This window comes from Diadema antillarum, unplaced genomic scaffold (genome assembly GCF_040938485.1).
Source record: "Diadema antillarum isolate AM-2024a unplaced genomic scaffold, OU_Dant_1.0 seq00000565_RagTag, whole genome shotgun sequence".
Lineage (NCBI taxonomy): Eukaryota > Metazoa > Echinodermata > Echinoidea > Diadematoida > Diadematidae > Diadema > Diadema antillarum.
This window is the reverse complement of record NW_027271504.1, coordinates 437780-460718: the sequence shown is the minus strand read 5'-3', so window position 1 is coordinate 460718 and position 22939 is coordinate 437780. Positions and strand designations below refer to the sequence as shown.

The 22939-nt window shown below is 36.9% G+C and overlaps 1 protein-coding gene and 1 long non-coding RNA gene across 2 annotated transcripts in view; both read right to left on the bottom strand.

Annotated features, from left to right (window-relative positions):
- LOC139735144 (ubiquitin-protein ligase E3B-like) overlaps positions 1 to 22939 on the bottom strand; it is a 41355-nt gene that overhangs the window by 6347 nt on the left and 12069 nt on the right. The window contains exons 11-20 of the mRNA XM_071645905.1: positions 22220 to 22374; positions 21126 to 21290; positions 20350 to 20521; positions 19052 to 19170; positions 18103 to 18214; positions 16721 to 16820; positions 14522 to 14641; positions 13764 to 13841; positions 13200 to 13298; positions 2707 to 2814 (exon numbers count right to left, since the gene is read on the bottom strand). Of these exons, the coding sequence (XP_071502006.1) occupies positions 2707 to 2814; positions 13200 to 13298; positions 13764 to 13841; positions 14522 to 14641; positions 16721 to 16820; positions 18103 to 18214; positions 19052 to 19170; positions 20350 to 20521; positions 21126 to 21290; positions 22220 to 22374 (1228 nt within the window). The remainder of the gene's footprint in view (positions 1 to 2706; positions 2815 to 13199; positions 13299 to 13763; positions 13842 to 14521; positions 14642 to 16720; positions 16821 to 18102; positions 18215 to 19051; positions 19171 to 20349; positions 20522 to 21125; positions 21291 to 22219; positions 22375 to 22939) is intronic.
- LOC139735143 (uncharacterized) lies at positions 7602 to 9006 on the bottom strand. The gene is made up of 3 exons (XR_011711195.1): positions 8782 to 9006; positions 8078 to 8184; positions 7602 to 7659 (listed from the first exon to the last, which is right to left on the bottom strand). It is a non-coding gene; the product is annotated as an uncharacterized lncRNA (long non-coding RNA).

Sequence of the window (22939 nt, the reverse complement as noted above, 5' to 3'; positions counted from 1 at the left end):
TTGATATGTTTTCTACATCTACACTAAATTTCATAGCATAAGACTACGTTTTTCCTATCGAAAATGGAATTTTAAGCACCCTATGTTGGATCGCACTCGTCAGTTTCGAGCTTCTTTCGAACGCCGCGTCAATATCCCCAGCGTTGCTACGGCGCAAGGTCTCGCATGCGATTGGCTGGTGAGTCGCACACATTTACATAATTCGGCTTTCGGAGACACCAGTTGCAGCGTTTGGGGAATGCTTTGTCCACGCGTGGATGATTACATGCTCCATTGTTCCTGCTATAGTAGTTTATACGCTGTAGTGCGTGCTCTTCGTTTGGCTTTCTATCCAAACTATTCTACCGCAATGTTCGACAACGGAAGTGAAACAAATATCATTTAGCACGACATAATCGTGTGAAAAGAAAAAACAATAGTCTACTTGTACATGTAGTAAAAATTATGACAGCAGAAGGTAGATGAGAGGAAAGGAGAGGTCACATGAAACCAGTTATATTCAAATACTACACATGAAGATCGCACGAAACTAACGAGTCGTGTATGTTTGTTTTAATTAACACCACCGAACAAAGCAACATATGCACGGCTTGTAAAAGCAAAACAAACAGGAAGCTTGACCTTTGCCAGCACAGGCATTTTTCTGCCTACAAAAGGGTCTCCAATGATAAAGTCAAATCAACGACAATGAAAACGCGATTTGTAAATGTGTGGATTCGCCACTCGCTCCTGTTACATGCACATGGTCATGGCGTGTGGATGCCATTGCGTAATGCGTGCATCCATACACATGTACACCATACGTGCAATTATCGTATCCGCCATCTTGAGAGACGTAATGCTAAAACAGACCCGAGCGAACCGCATTGTTTTTCGGCTCCATAAGCTGAGCTCCTAGGAAGGGTGCCCGGGAAATTTGACTCTCTCAGTGAGCCAATCAGAAGGCGATGTGGTTGCTAGAGGCGGAGCTTAACATCGATTGGCACCATCGTATGGATGGGTGATTCTCACCTCGCATCGCCGCTCGGACATTGTCTTTGAGAAGGAGGTGAATCTTCAAAGCCCGTTTTCTCGCAATTTTGTCAGGCTAACAACTTAAAAAGTGCATTTCATTTCGCTTTCCATGCCCACTTATGGTGCCAAAGAATGCAAGTGTTTTATATCAATGCAAAGCTTAGGAAATGGGCAATGTGATTCAGTGAAAAAATGAATTTTCAAAATGCCCGACTTTTGCCTGAAACCGTTGTCGCCGGTCACAAATTTACTGTGATCAAGACCAGGTGGCAATATTTTTGCGTGTTGTTAAATTCGTGGCCTAATAGTGATTCACAAAATTTGTGTATGTCTAAACCTTCATGAAATATTAAACAGCTTTTACAGTAATCTATGTGATATATACATGCACTGCTACAAAATATACTCAGCATATAGATCTATCATATTCATATTGTCTTTACCACATGTTGCATACATGGACTTTTACTTGACTTTGACCCTTTAGTAAGTTTATGCATTGAGTAATATTCAAGGTATGGAGAAAAAGTGCAATTTCTGTAATGAATGATAAATTGTTAATATTTTCATCTGGCCCTTGACCCTTGACCTTTGACCATAAAATTCATAAAAGAATCATTGTCAGGCAGAACATATTTCAAGATAGCTTGAGCCACTTCGAGATATGGAGGAAAAAGTAAAGTTCAGCACTTTCACTTGATCTTTGACCTTTGACCTTTTTGGCCAAAAAAACCCCCCAAAACTTCCCAGAGAATCTCTATTGGGTTAAACATGAATACACCAAGTTTAAAAAGAAAATAATCCTCCAGGCATTGTATAAATATAAGGGAAATAGTAAAATTTTGAAGTGTTACCCTTGACCTTTGACCCATGACCTTTGACCCCATGAACCCAAAATTCCCATGATGATCACTGCCAGTCAGTACATGCATATATAGGCCTACTATGTTCCATGAAGATACCTTGAACCATTTCCAAGATATGGAGAAAAAAAGTGAAATTTTAACATTTCTACTTGACCTTTTGACCTTTGACCCCATGACCCCAAACTTTCACCAGAGAATCTTAATTGGGTAATACATGTATACACTAAGTCTCAAGAAAATATTTTCAGGCATTGCATAGATATGGGGGAAATAGTGACATTTTGAACATTTGACCTTGACCTTGACCGTTGACCTTGAGCATGTGCACCCAAAAGGTGATAGGCACAACTTCACCCCCTGATACAGATAAATGCCAAGTTTCATGAGGATACCTCAAAAGGTTTTTAGTTACGCTGTCCACAAAATTCATTACGGACGGACGGACGGAAGGACGGACGGACAGACGGAAGGAAGGACGGACGGAAGGACGTACACCCTGAAAACATAATGCCTCCGTCACCACCACGTGGTGGAAGCACAACACATAAACCAAACTTGTTACAGAAAAGATTCACAGAAAGGCAAGATCATCAAGACAGTAAAGACCCATCTTCACTGCATATGGGTACCTTGCAGCGCTCTGCAGTTGTAGTGATGTATTGCACAGAAACAAACAAACCAGCAACAACAGAAGGAAAATCTGTTCAGAACACATGACACACGAGCTATTCAAATTAAACAATAATCATAGGCCCTATTGCATACAATATTTCAGTCAAGTTTTCTCAGATGGGATACAAGATCTGAAGAGAATGTCAGTACTAACCTCATACACGGCCTTGCCAAGCATCTTCCCAACAAACTCAAAGAGTGGCAAGTGATTCTCGTTGATGTACGAGGTGGGGCTGGGGTACAGTCTCTGCTCTGCTGTCGTCTGCAGAGAAATCAGAAAACTCCTCAGTCAAAATGGTGAAGGCCTTTGGACAGTGTGATTAGTAGGCCAGCCAAGACGATTTTTTTTACTTTGGACGGCAAAATTTGTTAATGCTAAGTTTTCCAGCTGAAAGTCTTGCAAAAATACTCAAGTTTAGCGTACGGCCGGATGTCAAGCGCGTTTTTGCCGAAAATGCCTTTTTTAGCACAAAATTTGAAAGAATGTCAAAAATCACGATTTTAATTTTTTTACCGAAATAAGTAATGGTTGATAAGTACCTTTCAAACTAGAAATGTGTTATCTTCCATTTCAAGTTTAGAACCTGACTAATATGCATTTGAATGTAGAATTTTTACACGCACATATATGGCGCAATGAAACATAAAAACTTGATTTACACAAAATTGTACTTTGTAAAATCTACCAATATTTCAAAGTTTTTTTAAACTACCTAAATCAATCTATTCAAAAGTTTTTATTTTTCCGAAATATAATATATATTCTGATATCTTATGCAGCATAGAAATTACAAGATAAGGCGAAAGATAACTCGTTTTATGTTATCCTAAATGGGACGATGTATTTTTACCGGACGCGCATTTTGAATGAAAAATCGAATGTATAGCGTAAGCCCATATATATTGTACATGGTATAGTGCGTGTAGGTATTTATCTTACATAATTGGCAAAGTCAATGGACAGGTTGGATAGCTGACTGCAAAACCCTTTGTGGCACCTTGATATGACTGAAATGTGTTTCTCCCCCCCCCCCTAAAAAAAATAATAAATAAATAAAATCAGTAGTGTTGTTACCATGGCAACTGATCATCATTAGGTCACTCCCTGAAAATTTCAAATATTCATAATTGTTAAACGTACGAAAGTGTTGAAACATTTTGTGTGTGTGTGAAAAATGTATCAATCTAACTAATCTATGTTTAACAATTAAACCTAAGAGTTATATATAAATTGTTTACTATGTTCGGAAATGGTTGTCATGGAAACCGTGATAACAAATCACGTTTTACTGGGAAAAAATACGATACCAAATCTCCCATCCTGCATACTCACCCCTTCCCCCGAGAATGCTTTGGAATTCATAATGCTATATAGTTTGCATTCTCAGGCCCTGAAACGGAGCCCTACAAGGGATAGGCACGAAATCACTTTTACTTTTGTAATGTTCTAAGGCGAGGTGTTTGCATTTTATTTTGATTTATTCTCCCGCAGAAGACTTATACTAAATGTTTCTTTTATGATGGTTGATTGTTTACATGAACGTTGTTTGGAACGCACACTTAGTCGGCGACATAAAAATGTTATTATGTATCCCGGATTTGTGTGAAAAAGTAAGGCAAATATCACCCTCAAAAGAGAAAACAAGAAGTAAAAAGGAAGTAGAAGTGAAATGCGTACAATGCAATAACAGCCTCATTTCCCCTTCCCATCATTAAGTCGGTTATATCATAGAGTCTATATTGCAGATTATATTAATCCTTGGCCAAGTTCTATGTCCTTGGAGCAGACATGTAACAACTTGTTTGTTTGCAATTCGATTTTTTTTTCTATATTATCACAAATTTGTGGAAAAAAAATCATTTCAGTTATCACCAACACTCTAAATTCCCAGTCAACCAACAAAACGTACTACACAATGTGCACACGCCCGCAACCACCGTCTCAAACAGCGTTCACGAATGAAGTACAGTAAACAGTAAACGAGGCAATTTCTCTTTTTTAAAGCAATGATTTGCCATTAGCGTACATTTACTAGAATAGCAGCACTTGACATCTATGTTGCTGGTTACCAAAATGCTGATTAGAATACCATACACAGTAAGAACATGCTTGAATCCTGCAAAATATATATAATTATTTCTCTTCAACAATATTTCGTTTTGAAAGGTAAAGAACCTCAGTCTCTATTTGTGGACATCTAAAAAAAACCCAAAAAAAATCCATCTGAAAGCAATCTTCTTAAATGATTAAAAGCATTAGAAAAGAATGAGTCCTCAGTGAAAATGTCTTTCATGAACAAATCTCTGTGACATACATCCAAAGAGTTTGAAAAACAATACAAATTGTGCTGACTACATTAACTGCATTGATAGCCTCAATATTTTTTTAATGTGACATATACTATAATGTGTCCAGCATCACAAACGTTACACCAGTTAGAAAAACAAAATGTTCTCTTTAAGCAATATTTCAATATCTCTATCTTTTTAACAATTTGTGGTTACATATTCTAGCTAATTATGACTGTACGCTGTTGCATTGAACTTTCGTCAATGTACAACTAAATTAGAATGGTGACTGCCAAATTTTTATAAATCTACTTTTAGTCTGATATTATTTTTGTGTTCTGCAGACCAGTGTGATAAGATATCTGTACTGAATACTCGTCTCTCAGTGAAGAAAAAAAAATCACCTCTCCAAAATGCATGGGTAATGTTTCCCTCTAATACTTTCCCATATTCCAAGTACCAGAATACATTGCTGGGGCCCTGAATAGCTAGCATATATTGCAGTATTACCAACATCATGACAATTATGGCACATGTGAAAGAAACCTGGCAAAACATACATCTTGACCAGTACATTTTCTTTTCACTACTTCTTGTACTTGGCGTTTGGATTGAAACGTTTTACTTATGTTCATTCCTTTAAGCTACATACTATTCTTTTATATCTTAAACTAGAAAAGAAAAAACATGCTCTATGCTATTTCCCTTCAGATTCACCAACTGTTACTTTGTGAAATTTTCTCTTTTTAAGCACTTCAACGTGCAGTTTTCTTTTTTTTTCTAACATGTCACATATTTTCCTCCATCTGATGAAGAAAGGCAAAGTTCACTTCCCTTTTGTTGCCCCCCCCCCCCCCCATAAAAACAAAAACAAAAGACATTCCAATCTGACAGGATTAAAATGTTGGCGTTTGGGCTTCAAAGGAAATAACAGGATCAATTTCCATGAACTACTAGTATGCGGCTTGTAACTCTGAGTCTCAAAGGCATGGTATAGTTTTGGTTGAGATGGAGATTCAGACTTTAACTTTTTGCAAGCAAATAAAAACAACTTATGAAATATGAAAGAGCATCAAATTCTTAGAGTAATTTGAAGCTTGTTTGATTAAAGTTCTTGGTTTTGAAACGGCCGAGAATTTTTTTTTTTTAAAAGTGACACAAAATGATGATAATTAGAAGTGGGTGCCACCTTTATTAGGACCTCTTTGTTTTTGTACATCTCAGCCTTTTCAAAACCAATTTTTAACAAATAAATTTGGAATTCCTCTTGGTATTGTTTACTCTTTAATATTTCATAACAGGGTTCTCATTATTTTACAAAATCTCCATCTCAGCCCCCATCTCAACCAAAAGTAGACCATCCCTCATCCCTTTAATGCTGCCATCAAAATTGGAAATAGATCTATATCAAATCATATTGTAAATGCTCTTTGCCAAGTAGTGTTGTGCACATTTTGGTACATTGTATCAGGCCTTGTTTTACTTCATCACTAAGGAAAAAAAAAGAAAAAAAAAATTAGAAAAGAGGCATTTAATCTGGATTAGTAGAAATTTCTAATATATACACATGTCTTTTATATATTCAACTTCTATAATAGTCCTGAAAGCACATTGTGATTATATTTGAGAAGTTTAGATGGATGCATTCCACATGTAAGTTCAGGTTCTGATGACATCCTTCATACGGAATCTGGATGCGGACCGGATAGCCTGACAGGGTTGTTTCTGGAGAGAGACAGAGAGAGAGAGAGAGAGAGAGAGAGAAAGAATGCTGTATCTGTCTTTACTTGATGAGGAAAGTGACATGGGCATTTTAATCTTTGGTGAAGACACAGTGACATACAAGTATATGCTAATAAAGACATACGGTTACTTGATTTCCTCTATATGTAGTGTTTCCTTGAAACTGTAAAGTATATTATTTTATACAGTAGATCCTAATTGTAGCAATTTAACCGTGAGTACACAATGAAATATAAAATGTAGGAAACTTTCATGATCCAAATATCCAATTCTTTCCATTAAGCTTTTTATTCCATTCAGAAGAAGTTCAAGGTAGTGCTTGCCTGATACTGCAACTGGATGCATTCAACACTTTCGTGCATATAATGTCCCCGTGACCTTTCACATCAATACCCTCATAACTAATCAAAGTCAAATTGCTTAGAGGTTATGGTAACTTTGCCATCCGAAGGTAAATATAATGTCATGGTAGCAATGCTCTACAGTCAATAAAAATCAGGGTTTCCCTGTAATTTACAATCAGCAGCAAAATCACAACAATAACTAAAATGCTACTTGTACAAGGCTCAGCAGGTAATCATCTCTTCTGTATAAAACCAAAGTTAAAGATGATCTGCTGAGTAAATGTTAAGTTATTGCAAGATGAGAATAGGACAGATGTGCGTGTGAATGGATGACTGCAACAACATAAAAACTCCTGCAACCATCTTTGACAGAGGCTAAAAAAGAAATAATCAGCGTTAATTCATGTAAATCTTTGTTGTTGGAGTGATTGACTACATGCATATGCAGTACTGCATTCATTTAGCAAAACATGTGTTAATTTTCTGCCCAATGAACGATCGACAGTCAAAAATTTGGTCAAGATGTCAAAGGCTTGACAAAATATTCCAACATATTTGGGGTTTACATTTTACATGTATTATTGCTTACCTCCCATATTTCCTTTCGAAATAGAGTACAGGATGCACAGATTAGAAGTTGGTAGTCAGGACATCTGTCTCTTTCTTTTTTTTTCTCTTGTCCGTAGTTGGCTGTGGTTTGCAGGGTCCATTTTGTCCACTTTGTGCTAATTCTGGTCGAAAATACAATTAACAAAAACTTAAATAAGTTATCATTTTCATGAGTGAAACAGGATAATCATACTGCAACAAAAAACAAACACATTCATCATGAATTAGAATTAATCATCACGATCTCATGAATCCCTTAGTATGAGATTTTGGATCTTCAAGTCACTGTCAACATTAATTTGTCTTACATGTAATACATTAATCATGTCATTGTTATTATCATCTTTGATGCTCTAAAGCCATATCTTACTGAAAATGAATTATGTAGGATGGAAGTCATCTTGACACCTGTAATTCCTGTACACAAATATTAGATTGTATCATGCTCTCATTTGTATGTGGATTAGGATATGATTTCCTTGCATAAATCGGTTTGTATTCATGAGATGATATTCCTAATTTCAAATCGTTGACACTTACTTGTGAGCTGGAAAGGGCATTCACATCGCAGTCAAGACATCTTTCTATCTCCCCCTCACTCTAGTGGATGTGATCTCAAACTCAGCATGTCCATTTGTTGCTGACACCTTGATAAAAATAAAGAACAATACATCACAGTATATCACCTTTACGTCATACTTAACGCAACATAATAACAATGGAAAGTTAATTGATTTGTGACTACAGATGTATTTTCATCTGTGCACACATTAAACACTTGTGCCAATTGACATGGTTGAGAAATATTTCATTACATATAATATCTTACTTGATTACATTTATGTTTGATTTTTATATGATCTCATCTTCAGTAGATAGAATACCGTTCATGATCCTCTACAATAGAACATGCAATGAATTTACAAGAAAACAAGAATACACATTTGATCATAGATTTGCTCCCCTTCTTATATAAATGGAGATACACGTGTATAAGATTATCCTCCTCTCTTTGTTTGCAAAGTACTTGTACACTGCATTGTAATGCAACTGTCAAAGTGAAAACATGCTTGTTACAATTTATTCAAATGGAATAGGAATATTTGATACTCAATGTATTTAGATTTGGCATTATTTTCAGCTGGGCACTGAAGTGATACATTTGATAATCAAACACTTAGTAAGTTAGTATTTAAAAGATATTTAAAATTAGACCGCAATTTAAGACATTTACCGTTTCTTACCTTCTGGTTGTTCTGCACTTTGTTGCAGGTAGAAAGAGCTCAGTCTTTACAATTAGATTTTGGCAAGTCAGGATAGGCCTATGTCTCTCTCTTTGGTGAAGTTTGAAGACAAGACTCAGTCTGTCCACTTGTTGGTACATCTAGCTGAAAACAGAAATCAACATGACTCAAATAATTTTTTTCATCTTTAAAGCAGAGCATTATAAGCTAACAGTGAACACAAAATAAAATCAATTTGAAATTTGATTGTTTTGAAAAGGCATCTTGACATTGACATAATTTTCTTTGTTCCCCATGCAAATCAATTATAACTAAAAATATATCTCTTTTATTAAGATGATATTTTTTTTTAGCTTTTTAAAAAGTTAAAAAAGAAGAAGGAAGATATTTAGGTTTCAGTGAGTCGGTATAACTGATCCATTAAAAATTTAATATTTACATTTTTTTTCAAATGAACCTTTATTTTTTGAGACATTAACATAAGAACTTGGTACTTATGAGTAAAGACATTTCTAAATAGTTCCTCTTTGACTAGATCTATTTGTAAGCTAGAAGAGTACATGTAAATGATTCACAGATTAGGAGAGGTTGGCAGTCAGGACTGAACACTTTCTCTCTCTCTCTCTCTCTCTCTCTCTTTCGGGCATATTCGAATGGCAAGATCACTTGGTTGTAGACTAGCTTTTATATAAAACACCTAGGCCTAAATCCTAGACTCTTTTTCTGAACCCACAGGTCTACAAATACCAGAAAGAGTGGAATCAACCTTAGACCTCTGCTCTAGAGACTAATATTAGTCTAGCTAATTCACGTTAGAGCTAATGTTAGGATCTTCTAATGTTAGATCTAACATAAACTTTTTTATCAAAGTTAGCCTACATATATAGTATAATTATTATGCATACATTTTAGAACCTCTAGATGTCTAAACTTAGGTCTAGCTAGGCCTAGTAAGCTGGGTCTTTACAACAAAACTGCCTAGATATGAGTAGTAGGTTACTAGAAACCTCTAACGTTAGGTAGAATCAGTGGCCCAGATCTTGACTAAGGTTAGACCTAGATCCTAATTCCAGACGCCAGCTATTTATGCTTCAGACCCCGGCCCTAGATTTTATATTGTAGGTCTAGTATATTAGACTCTAAACGTTGGTAGATCTACATCTACACCTTCTGTATACTACAGCCCCTTGCCCTGGACCTGGCTCTAGCCCTACAAATACATCTAACCAGCGCAGTAACGTTAGTAGTAGTGGGCCTGTACTGTCCACGTTATACTACTGCTAATGTGCTAACGTTAGGTGTTAAGTTCATTGTGATTATACTATCATAGGGCCTAGCCCGATTGAATTGTTTTGGCATAATAACAGGCGTAGCCGTACATTCTAACACTAACACTAACGTTTAATAGAGTAACACTACCCCTACTAGCTAGAATGTCTAACACTAACGTTAGTATTAACAGTTAGAGAGAGTGTAACCGTTAGATAGATTAGACCTAACAGTAAACGAGGATTCAGTCCAACTGCATGTAATGAGGCCATAGATTACAAACCTAGATCGAACGAACAAGACACCTAAATCTAGACGTAGACCTAATGTTTGTTAGGCCTCTTTTCGCACCGTGTCAAGACGTGCTTTACGGAATAATCGGTGTTCCACTAACAAGCACCACCGGCACGGTCGGGTGGCGGCCCGGGGGTTGGTAGGCATGCCCGCGCCCACGGGATCGGTGCGAAATCAGTAATTAAAGACATCGGCCTAACGTAGTACTAGCGCTTGAACCTTGATATTAACCAAGTCTCAGATCAAAGTTGTATATCTAAGTGTTAGATCAAAACAGATTTTAAAGTTCCGTTATGCAGTGCAATAAAGAACTATGTATTTATTTACTAAGTTACTTACATTCGAAGGAAATAGTCCCTTTTCCAGTCACCACGTTTCCAACTCAACGACCGAAACATGCAGCTCTCGCGCGAGAGATTTTACCTGTAGCTAGCTCGTAGGGGTAGACGTACGCACACGTATTAAGTATTCGCGCGCACACAAGCTGCGCGGGGCTACTGGAAAATGCTCGAAAATGCATTTTCTGAGTTCCTGCAAGTTCAGAGTTTTGATTAAAAGTAAAGATTTCTTCAAGAAAACTAGAAATAATATTGACACATTCAATTAAAGAAACACTTGTAGTTTTATAAAACATTAAATTACTTTTGGAAGATCATCTATTTAGCTTGGAAAAGCAAACTTTGCAGAACGTTAATTAATCTGTGAATATTATTTCGAGAAAACAACACCCAAACATTTGAGAGCCCCATATATGGCTGTACAAAATGACTTTTTAAATTGCTCAGGAAACACATTTAAATTGCAATTTCATTAAAAGGGACAATTGAAACTCATGATCTTTCAAATATCAATTGAATGCAAGCAAAAAATAAAAATCGTGATTTTTGACATGCTTCTAAATTTTGTGCCAAAAATGACATTTTTCGGCAAAAACGCGCTTGACATCCGGCCGTACGCTATTCCTTAGTATTTTTGCAAGACTTTCAGTATGAGAACGGAGCATTAACAAAAAATGCCGTCGAATCCTTATCTAGAGCCTTTTTTGAGGTTTGGCTGGTCTACTATGATAGGTTGAAATGGAGAGCAGGGCGATACATACATACAAGTGTAAATTATACAATACATAAATACATACAGAATACATTTTTTTTTTACCCTCCTGATAACTACTGGCATTTGATCCTAACCTGGGACACTCCACACATCCACTATCAATAAAAGTTCTTTATCATGATCAGTTGCATAGAAAAAAATAAGGTCATGAAAGGACAAGTTCACCTTCATAAAGATAAGGATTGAGAGAATGTAGCAATATTAGTAGAACACATCATTGAAAGTTTGAGGAAAATCAGACAATCCGTTCAAAAGTTATGAATTTTTGAAGTTTTTGTGCAGTACCCGCTGGATGAGAAGACTACTGCAGTGTATGAATAACTTAGATGTCACATGCGTACAACAATATAAGGAAAATATAAAGAGAATTTCACAAAATTCCATCTTTTGAAAAAAGTACACATTCCCCTGACTTGTTACCGACAAATGTTATGGGTAATATTATTCCCCCTGCCTTTAGATAGAGGCAAGTCAAGTGCTCTTTTATTATGCGAAAAAAGTGAAAATATGTTGAATTTTCTTTTACATTTTCTTTATACTGTTGTACGCATATGACTCACAAGCTGTAGTAGTCTCCTCATCCAGCGGTTCCAACACAAAAATTTTAAAAATTCATAACTTTTGCATCGATTGTCCAATTTTCCTCAAACTTTCACCGATGTGTTCTACTAATATTGTTGCATTTTCTCAATCCTTATGTTTATGAAGGTGAACTTGTCCTTTAAATTCCTTTTTCATTAAGAACCCCATGGAGTTGAATACATTGAGGCAAGAAAGCATATATAGTTTCCAATCCTCTTTCCAAAATACAGTTGAACCTCTCGTATCCGGACAAGTCGGGACCGGGGCTCATCTGGATAAGGGATTTGGCCGGATACGGGAGACTCAATGCTTTATACATGTACATATACACTTGTACATACACATGTACTGATGTAGCCCATTGTAGTACCACATGAAGTAATGTGTATACTGCAACCTTTTCATTGTTACACTCAGTAACAGACCCCAAAATAGAGGTTCGTGTTTGCAAGAATGAAATCATTTTCTTTTATAAATTCTTGGGATGATTTACCTAAATAATTATTAAGAAATGTATCAAGTATATGTAATTCATTGTGTTTGTGTAGGAGATCTCAAGGAGTTGGGAATCCCCCTTTCCTCCCGTAATTATTAAAAAAAAAATCACGGCGAGATTGCATCCGTATAATAGAGAGATCCGGATAAAGGGAGGCCGGATAAGAGAGGTTCAACTGTATGATGACATCGTTTTTTTGCCAGAAAAAACAAAACAAAAAACAACAACAACAATGTTTTGGATAATTGGTAGAGATTTCCAGAAGAGAGATGTCAATACATTCACAGACCTCCCAACCTTTCTGACTGAAAAATAGGGATGATTTGACTCAAAAGTAGAAAAGAAAGAGCAGATCCATTGGAGTGTGTAGAAAAATTATCAGGTAAATAGGAAACTGTTCTAAAAACAAGAGCTTGGAATGGACAAAATTCAGATTCTTTCCTCCAAATTCAGAATGGTTGGGAGGTTTGCATTCAAGTTGTGTATTCTATCTGTATTTTCTTTTCTCATCAAAATAACCTTCATATAGGACTGTCAAGTTTGTTTCTTTTTTTCTTTACAAAACAATTAATCATAAGCTAATGAAACAGCATGGTAAGTCACAGCTTAGAGGAATAGTGCATAAAAAGTTATGGGTTGATATGTAGCACGGACGACACTCTACCTTAAAAAGATTAAGTGATGGGTTGAAGACTGTCTTGATAGTTTCCTCTAGGAATTCCTTGAAGACTCCATCCTGGTCAATACCAGCCTCATCCAGACCCTGTATTGACAGGTGGGAGATGCCATTCAGTTACATGCATCATAGTGATTCATCAGTCAGAAAGCAGCAAACACAAGGAAACATGCAATAAATAAAACAGCATTCCTTTCAAAACTGAAATTGGCACTTACTTCACCTTACTTTTCCAATGCATAAAATGTCAGTGGAATTTTACAGCATGCACCTACCTAGAATTCAATCAATATTCCTGGACAAGCCATGATATCAAAAATCTACCTCGCAATTCTATCATTTGTTTTCTTGTAAAGGTATCACAGAAAGGGCAAAGTTGTGACGCCTCTCTTGTGATTCAGCGAAAAATGAAAAGCTTCAATACAATTATTTCTGTCATGGACAGAAAAAGGTACATTGTAACTGGATGGATTACATGTGTGGATGCATGACCCATATCAACGCTAGGAAAAGCACAATCCAAATGGGTGACCTGGTGTATGACACACTGACCTGCTCATTGATGAAGTTGACCCGGATACAGCCCTTCAGAGCTTGGGCTGCCACTGATGCAAGCTGCTGGTAACCATCCTGAGGACATTAGAGGCACAGAGTAGTGAACCATCATTCAGGTTACAAATCTTTTTCTTTGGTTTCTTATGTATTATTTTGTTACGTATTGATGGTAGCAACTTTTAAAAAAAAGCATGTATACATATATGATATACTCTGAATTTTTTGCCAATTCTGTGTGATTGCTGTCACTAAAAGTTCTGAAAATCCTCGGCAAAAATGAATAAAAACAAAAACAATATAGAAAAGGGTGTTGAAACATGGTTGGTATGCTCTGCAAGTTTGAACTGCAATTATGCGTACATGTAACACACATCCAATACCAAATACTAATTTCACCTTTAATTAAGGAAGGTACCAGGAATAAATAACCACCTGAACTAGAAAATAAAACTAAGAGAAAAAGAGTGAATGTCATGAAAATCACTAACAAACAACTCACCAAGCACTAGCGACTACATGTATAGAGAATCATTTTGCATTTTTGATAGACAAAGGTCACTCAGATGCATACTGCAAAGCAAGATATTTTTGTGGCATAACATGTTTTGTGAAGTGCCACTGGCATTCAATGCACAGAGCATAGACATGACCTTCCACGCGTATATAATTTTGCGAATAAAATTGCTGAAATTACAATGCACACAAACATTACTACTTTGCAGTGTTCTGTACGACATGAGAAGGGTTATACCCACCTCTACCAGCCTGGCCCTGTGGACTGTGACATAGGTAGAATGAGGTTGAGACATGGAGGATTCGGTGTAGCCCAGTGATTTCTTCTCATCACTCACTCTTTTCCTAAACAGGATCACTCTCTGTGGGAAGGTGAGCAGATCAATGGGTTGGTAGGTAACTTTATTTATAGATATAAGTAGATAAAATAATTGCTACAGACAGATAGATAGATTTGCAGTGATAGGTAGATAGATTGAGAGATAAAACATATAGATGAATTGAGAGATACAATAGGTAGATTTATATACAGACATACATAGATAAATTGCTATAGACAGATAGATAGATAGATTGGCAGAGTGATAGGTAGATAGAATGAGCAATAAAAACATATACATAAATTGAGACATGGAATAGATAGATAAGTATATGAAAAGACAGAAAGAATGATAAATTGATCAAAAAAATAGATATAGCTTCACAGATACAAGGAAAGACAAGTTGATAGGAAGATGGCTAAGAAAAGACTTATCATAATTTGTCTGATTACGCTTGTGCATGTATGAATTCTTGATGGTGTTTTCCCTTTTTATCAATGAATCTACTATATCAGGCTGGGAACTCCCTTTTCCAAGATACCCCGAGAGCCATCAAATTTCTTCAAAACAGAATTGGAATGAAAATGAATTATGTCATATTTTCATCCAAAGCAAATAAATGATGCCTTGTTTTAATTGTCTTTTACTATCCTTGCTTGCTTCAGCTCCATCTAGTAGCCTTCAGAAAAATAAAATGATATTCATATGTCCGGACAAATCAAATGGTCTCGGCATTTTATCAAGCACTCATGGTTGCAGAGCCTGCTTTGATTCTTAGAAAATGTGCATAAGCAGTATAAAACCAAATACTTTCAATGAAAGGATCATGACAGCAGCCATGACAAGACAGACATAGAAATTACAGCAAATAGATAGATAGATAGAGAGAGAGAGAGATAGAAAGATAAATAGATAGATAGATTGATAGATAGATAGATAGATAGATAAATACATAAATAAATAAATAAATAAATAAATAAATAAATAAATAAATAAATAAATAAATAAATAAACTAGATATATCGCTACGGCTACTGATATGCCTCCGCCATAATGCATGGTTCTCCTAATAGGTCTATAGTACAATGTCTTGACAATGTGTGATGACAGTTTCACACAATTGGCAAAATATCAAAATGACAGGTTTGACACAAATGTGCTGAATGTTCACTTTCCTAGAACTAGGTTCAATTGGATGAATGATTAAAATGTCAGAGTGCAGGTATTTGGGGAACTGATGATTTTTACTTGACTTTTGACCCTTTTATAAGTTTATGCATTGAGTAATTTTCAAGGTATTGAGAAAAAGTATAATTTCAGTATCAAATGGGAAAATAGCATTATCTAAACCTGGCCTTTGACCTTTGACCTCACAGTTCCAAAGAGAATCACTGTTAGGTTGAACATGCATAAATATGTAAGTTTCATGATGATACCTTGAGTTACTTTCGAGATATGGAGGAAAAAGTGCAATTTAGCACTTTCACTTGACCTTTTACCTTTTAACCTTTGACCTTTTGGCAAGAAACTTCCCCAAAAATATATATTGGGTAATACATGCCATACATCAAGTTTTAAAAAAAAAGCCTTCAGGCATATTGCATTTTAAGGAAAGTAGTGATATTTTGAGGAGTTGACCTTGACCTTTGACCCCCTGACCTTTCACCCATGACCCCCAACTTCCCTAGATAATCACTGCCCATCGGTACAAGCATATATACTAAGTTCCATGAAGATACCTTGAACCATTTGCGAGATATGGAGAAAAACATGAAATTTCAATTTTTTTTTCACAAAATAACCTGTAACCTTTGACCTTTGACCCTGTGACCCTAAAATCCACACAAAGTATTATCCCCCAAGGATATACCCTCATACCAAGTTTGATGTAAAGCCACCACGCGGCTCTTGAGATATCGACAAAAACAAAACGGAACGGACGGACGTACAGACGGACGTACGGACGGACGGACGGACGGACGGACGACCCGAAAACATAATGCCTCCAGCCACTTCGTTGCGGAGGCATAATAAATAAATAAATAAATAAATAAATAAATACATGAAAATAACAAACCAGATTAATTTCTATTCATCTTTTCAATTTGTGCATCAGCTCACTTCTCTATGAGGGATGACATGGGGTATTCTCTGCAGAATGAGTTCTGATCTCTTGGAATTCTTCTCATGTTCAGACTTGAATGTACTCATCTTAAGCTCCCTGAGGAAAAATAGAGAAAAATAACAGCTCACTACCATTGACATAAAACAAAACAAACAAACAACAACAACAACAACAACAACAACAAACAAATTAAATATGGACCACAAATCAAATAAGAGCATAATTTTGATTGAGTTCAGTTTTAAAATGGTGTAAAAGTATATGCTTATGATATGATAACTTTGACCAGCTACATACATTGTACACTGTAATGTGCATGACTTTATATCTGTATTTCTCATTAGACAGCAAACTTTAATGGCATTGTCTTTCAAAGTATTCTGGTGGACATTACATCCTCTATCCAGTACTCTTACATCAGCACTGTACTGGTCCTTGCTATGTCTTGATCTTGTACATGTGAATTGAATTGATTTACTGGATTTAAGCAACCAGCAAATTTGGTGCAGAGCTACTAAATGTCACATTGTAGTCCAGTTGTGGCGAGTTTGGCTTCACAAACAGCCTGAACTTTGCTAACATGACATAGTAGGAGGCAATCATGCCAGTTTTTAATCAAAACCAAATAATGTGGATACATCAAAGAAAATATGGATTTGTCCATAGAAGGACTAGCCTTTGTCCAAGGCATTCTCACTAGTAATTGCAAGAAAAGTGAGCAGAGGGTCATATAGACAATACAGAGTCCAGCCAGCAAGGAGAGACATGTCCCAGTGAGAGGGCTTTGGGAGGCCTTAACAATATCCTAACTTTGCTACTAGTATTCAGCAGTTTTACAGTGTAGCTGAGAAATATTCAAAGAAGCTATTAAACACATACATTTTTCACTGATGGCCGATGGGCAAATCTAGCAATTCCACTTGTCAAAATGAGCAAGTGAATCATTCAGAGACTAGATTATTCAGAAGGAGCAGGGTGCTGGATAAAGTTTTCTCCAAGCTCATTATTGTATACAATCACAATCGCAAATTTCAAAAAGAAAAGGCTTTTCACACTAACCAACTCAACAACACCTTGTTTTGCTAGCAATTGTATGCACAAGGGCCCTTGGAAATGGCAGACAGGAAAACATGCATCATGTATGCATACCTGTCAATCTCAAAAATTCAGTAAATACAAATAACAGGGAAAATAATGCTCCCCCCCCCCCCAAAAAAAAGTTTTTGTCCATCTTCCCGATAACACTATAAAGCAGGTGTTGAACATTCCCATATACAGGAACAGTTGGGAGGTATGTGTATACGTAGAACAGCAAATTTCCCCAAACCCTCCCCCGTCCCCTCCCCTTCTGCCTCTGAGCTATGTGGTGATGCCTCACTTGACGAGCCAGTGGCCGGGCGAGGCAAACTGTCTCCGACAGTCCTTGTCATACAGCAGCATCAGCAGAGTGTGGGTGGAGTTGAACAGGCTCTGCAGTTTGGGATTCTCATCTGGGTAGGATATAGGGGAAAATAACAACACAAAAAAAACATAGGGGACACAAATTTGCAAGATAACAAGATGTTCTAGGATTGCGGACCAAGGAATCAGTAATATAAGCCATGATGATGACATCAATCAAACAACTGCACTTTCATGACATTACAAATATTGCAAAGTTGGCAAATTAATATGTTGAAGTGTGGCAGCTTTCCTAAATACTTTGGGAAGTAATTACATGTAGTGACTTTTCAAACACTTGAGATATACCCACCATAGTTGTGCAAAATTCTCTCCCAGATAGCTATCACAAAACCCTCAGCCTTTATTTCACGGTCTTGTTGACTGCAGCAACATCTTCATCAATGTTTCTGTGAGAAACATTTGCTCAAAGTAACCTTAATTTGATATTTTTGATGAATAAATTACCTATAATACAAACATTCCACACCATGCATCAATGGTAGAAAAACAAACATCTCATTCTTTTTTTTTCTTTTTTAATTGAAGGAATAATTCCATACTGGGCTTGAGATCAACCTTGCCCTAAACAAATAAAAATGAATTCGGCAGGGTAAAGTTCTCCTTTAGAAGGCAAACTCTGGGACTCATTTATCAAAGGGTAGTAATGTTTGTCTTTGTGTGTTGTTTTGTTTTCCTCCATTGGTATTTGTATGTACATGGCATGGCAGAGTGGATCAGACCTGAAACAGCTTTCATACATTGATCCCCCATCATTGCCCCCCACTACTGACTTCCTTCCACATGGTCACCCTGTCCAATCCTTCCTAGCTAGTATCCTAAAGGCTTTAATATGATTAGTGGCAAAATCTTGTGGGTCAGCTTACCCAGATTATGCTCCCAGATTACTTTGAAGACAAAGAGGTTGAGGAATGAGGAGACAGCTATGAGGTCGTCCGGATGGAATGGTATCTGTTGATCATAGAATTCACCATCGTCCAAAATCCTAGAAAGAGCATGCACAGTCAGTGGGACATCGTAATTACACATCAATATGTGATAGAGGCACTGAATGACTGTATAAGCGGTTAGTTTTGCGAGGGTTTGATTTTCATGAATTTCACAAATCAGCCAATACAATGAGACACAAAAATGTCACCATGTGCTAGAGTAATTGTGCACTTATGATAGTTTTGGTGTCTATTCACAAAAACAACATCTTGCGAAAATGTGTGTGACCTCATTCGTGAAAATATCTGTATTGAAAATAACAGCTTATACAGCAATTGACACCAAGAATAATGCCTAAACAATGCTTTATCTAATACCAGAGGCTAATGGCAAACCAGTCTCTCTACACATGTATCATATGATTATTTGGCACATTAAATCACTGCTCTTTCTGATATGAAAATTATGGTTTCTGATCTTTATACAATGTACTTATATCAAGGGCGGGGGGGGGGGGGGGGGGGGAGGGAAGGGTGAGGTGGGGTTAGTCAGCAGTGTGTCTGTTTTGAAATCAAATGGCTTGCGTTTGAGTCCTGCTGAGCACTAGTTAAGCAATGTTTTGTGTAATCATGTTGTCCCATCTAACAGGACATTAAACAGAGGTCCCATGTGTGAGGGGATAATGACTCATACGCATAAGATCCCATTTCATTCATTCATCACAAAGAGCAGAGTGCTATTTCACCGAGTGAAGTGGTCCGCCCAACACATATACACCAGAAAATGGGCAAATGATGACGACCCCTCACGGTTCACCTCTGGTTACATGCAATAATCAAAGTATCAACTCAGCACACTGTGCCAAAATGAGGAAGACAAAGAACACTGATCTACATGTACTACTTCTACTACTACTACTTCTACTTCTACTACTACTACTACTACTACTACTGCTATTACTGCTGCTACTACTTCTACTACTACCACCGACTACTACTACTGTTGCTGCTGCTAAAGCTACTACTACTATTACTGCTGCTACTACTTCTACTACTACTACTACTACTACTACTACTACTACTATCACTACTATCACTACTACTACTACTACTACTACTACTACTACTACTACTACTATACAAACACACACACAATCAATTTCCATGTTGAACACAATCACCACATGTTCATCCAGATAGTTGACTAATTCGGACAAGAAAGCCGATCAACTCACGCTATGAGGTAGCTTGCGCTGTCACAAAACAGCATGAGCACTGAGAGAATTGACCGTTGGTCTGTGGGACTGTTGGCCAGACAGTCCTGGAACACTCGTAGACCTCCATGTGGACCAAGCTCAGCGATGAACTTCCACAGCCTTGGCAGGAGCAGGTCCCGGTAGCTCAGTCCTGTGTGAATACAGTTGCATTCAAAGCAAGGTGAGTAAATCCATAACATTTCTTTGTTTACCAGTGGGTAAATTTGATGCGCTGAACATTTGAGAATTTGAAACTTTTTTCAACTGTGAAGTGAGGGAAAACTCTCAAAACTCGGGGCAGCTTCAAAAGCTTCACTCTTGCTCCCAAAGACAGATGATAACATGCCCAATAAAATAACAAAATTACATTGTACTTACAACATATTTAAAGTATAATATACTATAGAGAAAATCAGGACATGTACGAGTGGAAATTAAAATGTCAAAATAAATCATGTTCAAATATTCATATACAAAAAAAAATAAAAATGAACAATTTGAGAGTCTACTAAAGAAAATGGTGAGCTCTTTGTAAAAAAGACAACCAAACAAAAAAAAACCAAAACAAAACCAAAACAAAACAAAACAAAACAGAACTAAGCAATTTCCAAATATTGTAATGATTATGCTCTTGACAAGTAAATAACATGACTTGTTATCTTTCTTTGTCAAGATTGGTAGGGTACTGGCTTGGATTTGAACCCACAACCTTACGACTCCAGTGTCTTGCCTTGTGACTGCAGCACCTCACCTACCTGTAAGTATGTCCCGTCTGAGTTCTGTGAGGGTGCTGAGTGCCGTCTGGTACATGGTGCACAGGGCACACACCTGGACCACCTCCGGTGAGTTGGGATTCTTACAGGACTTCTGGTTCCCAAGCTTGGACGTCATTCGCTGCAGCTTCTTTAGGATGTTACCACCTGGGGGGAAAAAAAAAGGTGACAAAAAACACAGCTGTTGTATAAAAACAGTATTACTAATAAAGAATTATGTATTTGTCCAAGTGTGTGTGTGTGTGTGTGTGTGTGTGAAAATGAATGCCTTTAATATCTAAAGGAACTATTTTTGCTTATTGTGACCAATAATCAGTTGTTACGCTGTACAGTAATACCAAATTGAATGACTGTCTATGGTATCATTTGCATAGAAGCGAATAAATATTATTGGGAAAAAAAAAAAATCTTGACGACACAGACTCCTTGCACAAGACCACCAGTACAATTACCAGTATGTTGACCTCATTCAAATTAGCTGTGATTCTCATATGAGGGCAGTCGTGGTGGGGTTAAATGTAAAAAAAGAAATTTCCATGGCGCCCTCTGGGAGTGGAAGCATATACCTGTATAAAACAAAAAGGTGAAACTTAGCTGAAGGACAATGGGTTATTTATTTCACTGATTTTTCAGCTTCTTGCTTTGATTCTTAATTCTTCATCCAACTTACTGTGTATAATATGTGTAATCTTGTCAAATTTGTTAGATTTATACAGTGCACTGACTTGAATTTCGTTGAAATTATGACAGCGACATGGGATCGCTTTCTCAATAACAAAGTGCACAATTATCGTGTCATCACAGGCGACTGATACACACTTACAGACAGTGAAATGAAAACATCGTTGATTAGGGACCTTGTCTCTTGAGACTTGTACAATGGAAAATGGGCTTCTGGTTGCAGCTAATTGCTACCGTGTCACACTACCACAGCTGAACATGATGACAACTGAGCAGATGTAAGTATGTCAAAAACATTTTTCATACTTCTTCCTGACTAGAAATCATCACAATTTCATCTACCTCTGTCTAATCCAGTATCAAGTTTTATAGAAATTTGGGTGGAAATTCCTCACTTTTTGTCGGTGTCTTGCTGTCGCTGGGGCTGGATGCAGTGGGCGTCTCCTCCGTCGCTGGTCCCTTCAGCACCCTCAGCACACAGGTATGTAGCACGGACTGGCCCCAGAGGAGTTGTAGCTGCTGAGTCACATGACCCATTGCATCTTGTAACCTATCATACAATGACAGCACAAATAAATCACCAATCCTGGTATCTTCTCACCCGCCAGTGATGTCAATTCTAGCACTGACTAGGCCACGTTGCCAGAGATAATTATTATTATCATCATTGTTATTACTATTACTATTATTATCATTATTATTATTATTATTAATATTATTATTATTATTATCATTATTATTATCATCATTATTATTATTATTACTACTACTACTACTACTACTACTACTACTACTACTACTACTACTACTACTACTACTACTACTACAACTACTACTACTACTACTACTACTACTACTACTACTACTACTACTACTACTACTACTACTACTATTATTACTATCATAAAGCAGGGATGCCAAGTTCAAAAAAATTGTATGAGTGAGATTTGCCTGACCCAATGTCTCCGCGCGCTCATGTGCCCGCGATGCGAGCAAGGGTGTGGGAGGGGTTACTATAGGGAGCTTTTTCAATTTTTAGCTCTCAATGGTGCGATCAGATACATACTTAAGTGACTATTTTTTACCTACTTTGAAAGACAAAAGGGAAATATACC